The 495-nt window shown below is 62.2% G+C and overlaps 1 protein-coding gene across 1 annotated transcript in view; it reads left to right on the top strand.

The window, feature by feature from the left end:
* The window catches only part of STK25 (serine/threonine kinase 25), a 9,991-nt gene that overhangs the window by 8,066 nt on the left and 1,430 nt on the right, over positions 1-495 (top strand). The window contains 1 exon segment of the mRNA XM_010832893.1: positions 3-50. Coding sequence (XP_010831195.1) covers positions 3-50 — 48 coding nt within the window.

The raw sequence follows: 495 nt of genomic DNA, 5'->3' as shown, positions 1-495 counted from the left end.
AGCCGAGGTCGCAGTGCCTGTCCACACTGGTCCGGCCCGTCTTTGGAGAGGTGAGGGCCTAGCTGGCACAGCACAGGGTGTCTGGGTCCCTCGGGGCTCGTGAGGTTCGCCCCTTGGACCCAGCGTTTTGAGCGGAAGGACGAGATGGCTGGGGTCTCATGACCCTCAAGATCGTGAGCCAGACCCTCGAGATCTGGGGCCCCAGGGGGGCTTTGAATATGAGCTGCTGTCCTGGGACTTTTTACCTTGACCCACAGACACGGGGTGATCCTCAGTCTAGAGAGAGCCTGGGAGATTTTTGTCTGGGCATCAGGCCCTGGACAGGGAGCCCTTAAGGGCCACTCCCCAGTGGTCACGTGACCCAGCGTCTGTGTCACTTGCTCAAGGGCAGTCGGTAGCATCCCCAGGAGTGAGTCACCAGCAGTGGGCTGTGGCCGGGTTCACACCCAGGGTGACGCTGGCTCTGGAGCCCGGGAGCAGGGGTGGATGTTGAGA

The sequence above is a fragment of the Bison bison genome, unplaced genomic scaffold, assembly GCF_000754665.1.
Source record: "Bison bison bison isolate TAMUID 2011002044 unplaced genomic scaffold, Bison_UMD1.0 scf7180017862692, whole genome shotgun sequence".
Lineage (NCBI taxonomy): Eukaryota > Metazoa > Chordata > Mammalia > Artiodactyla > Bovidae > Bison > Bison bison.
This window is presented reverse-complemented; position numbering and strand designations above follow the sequence as displayed.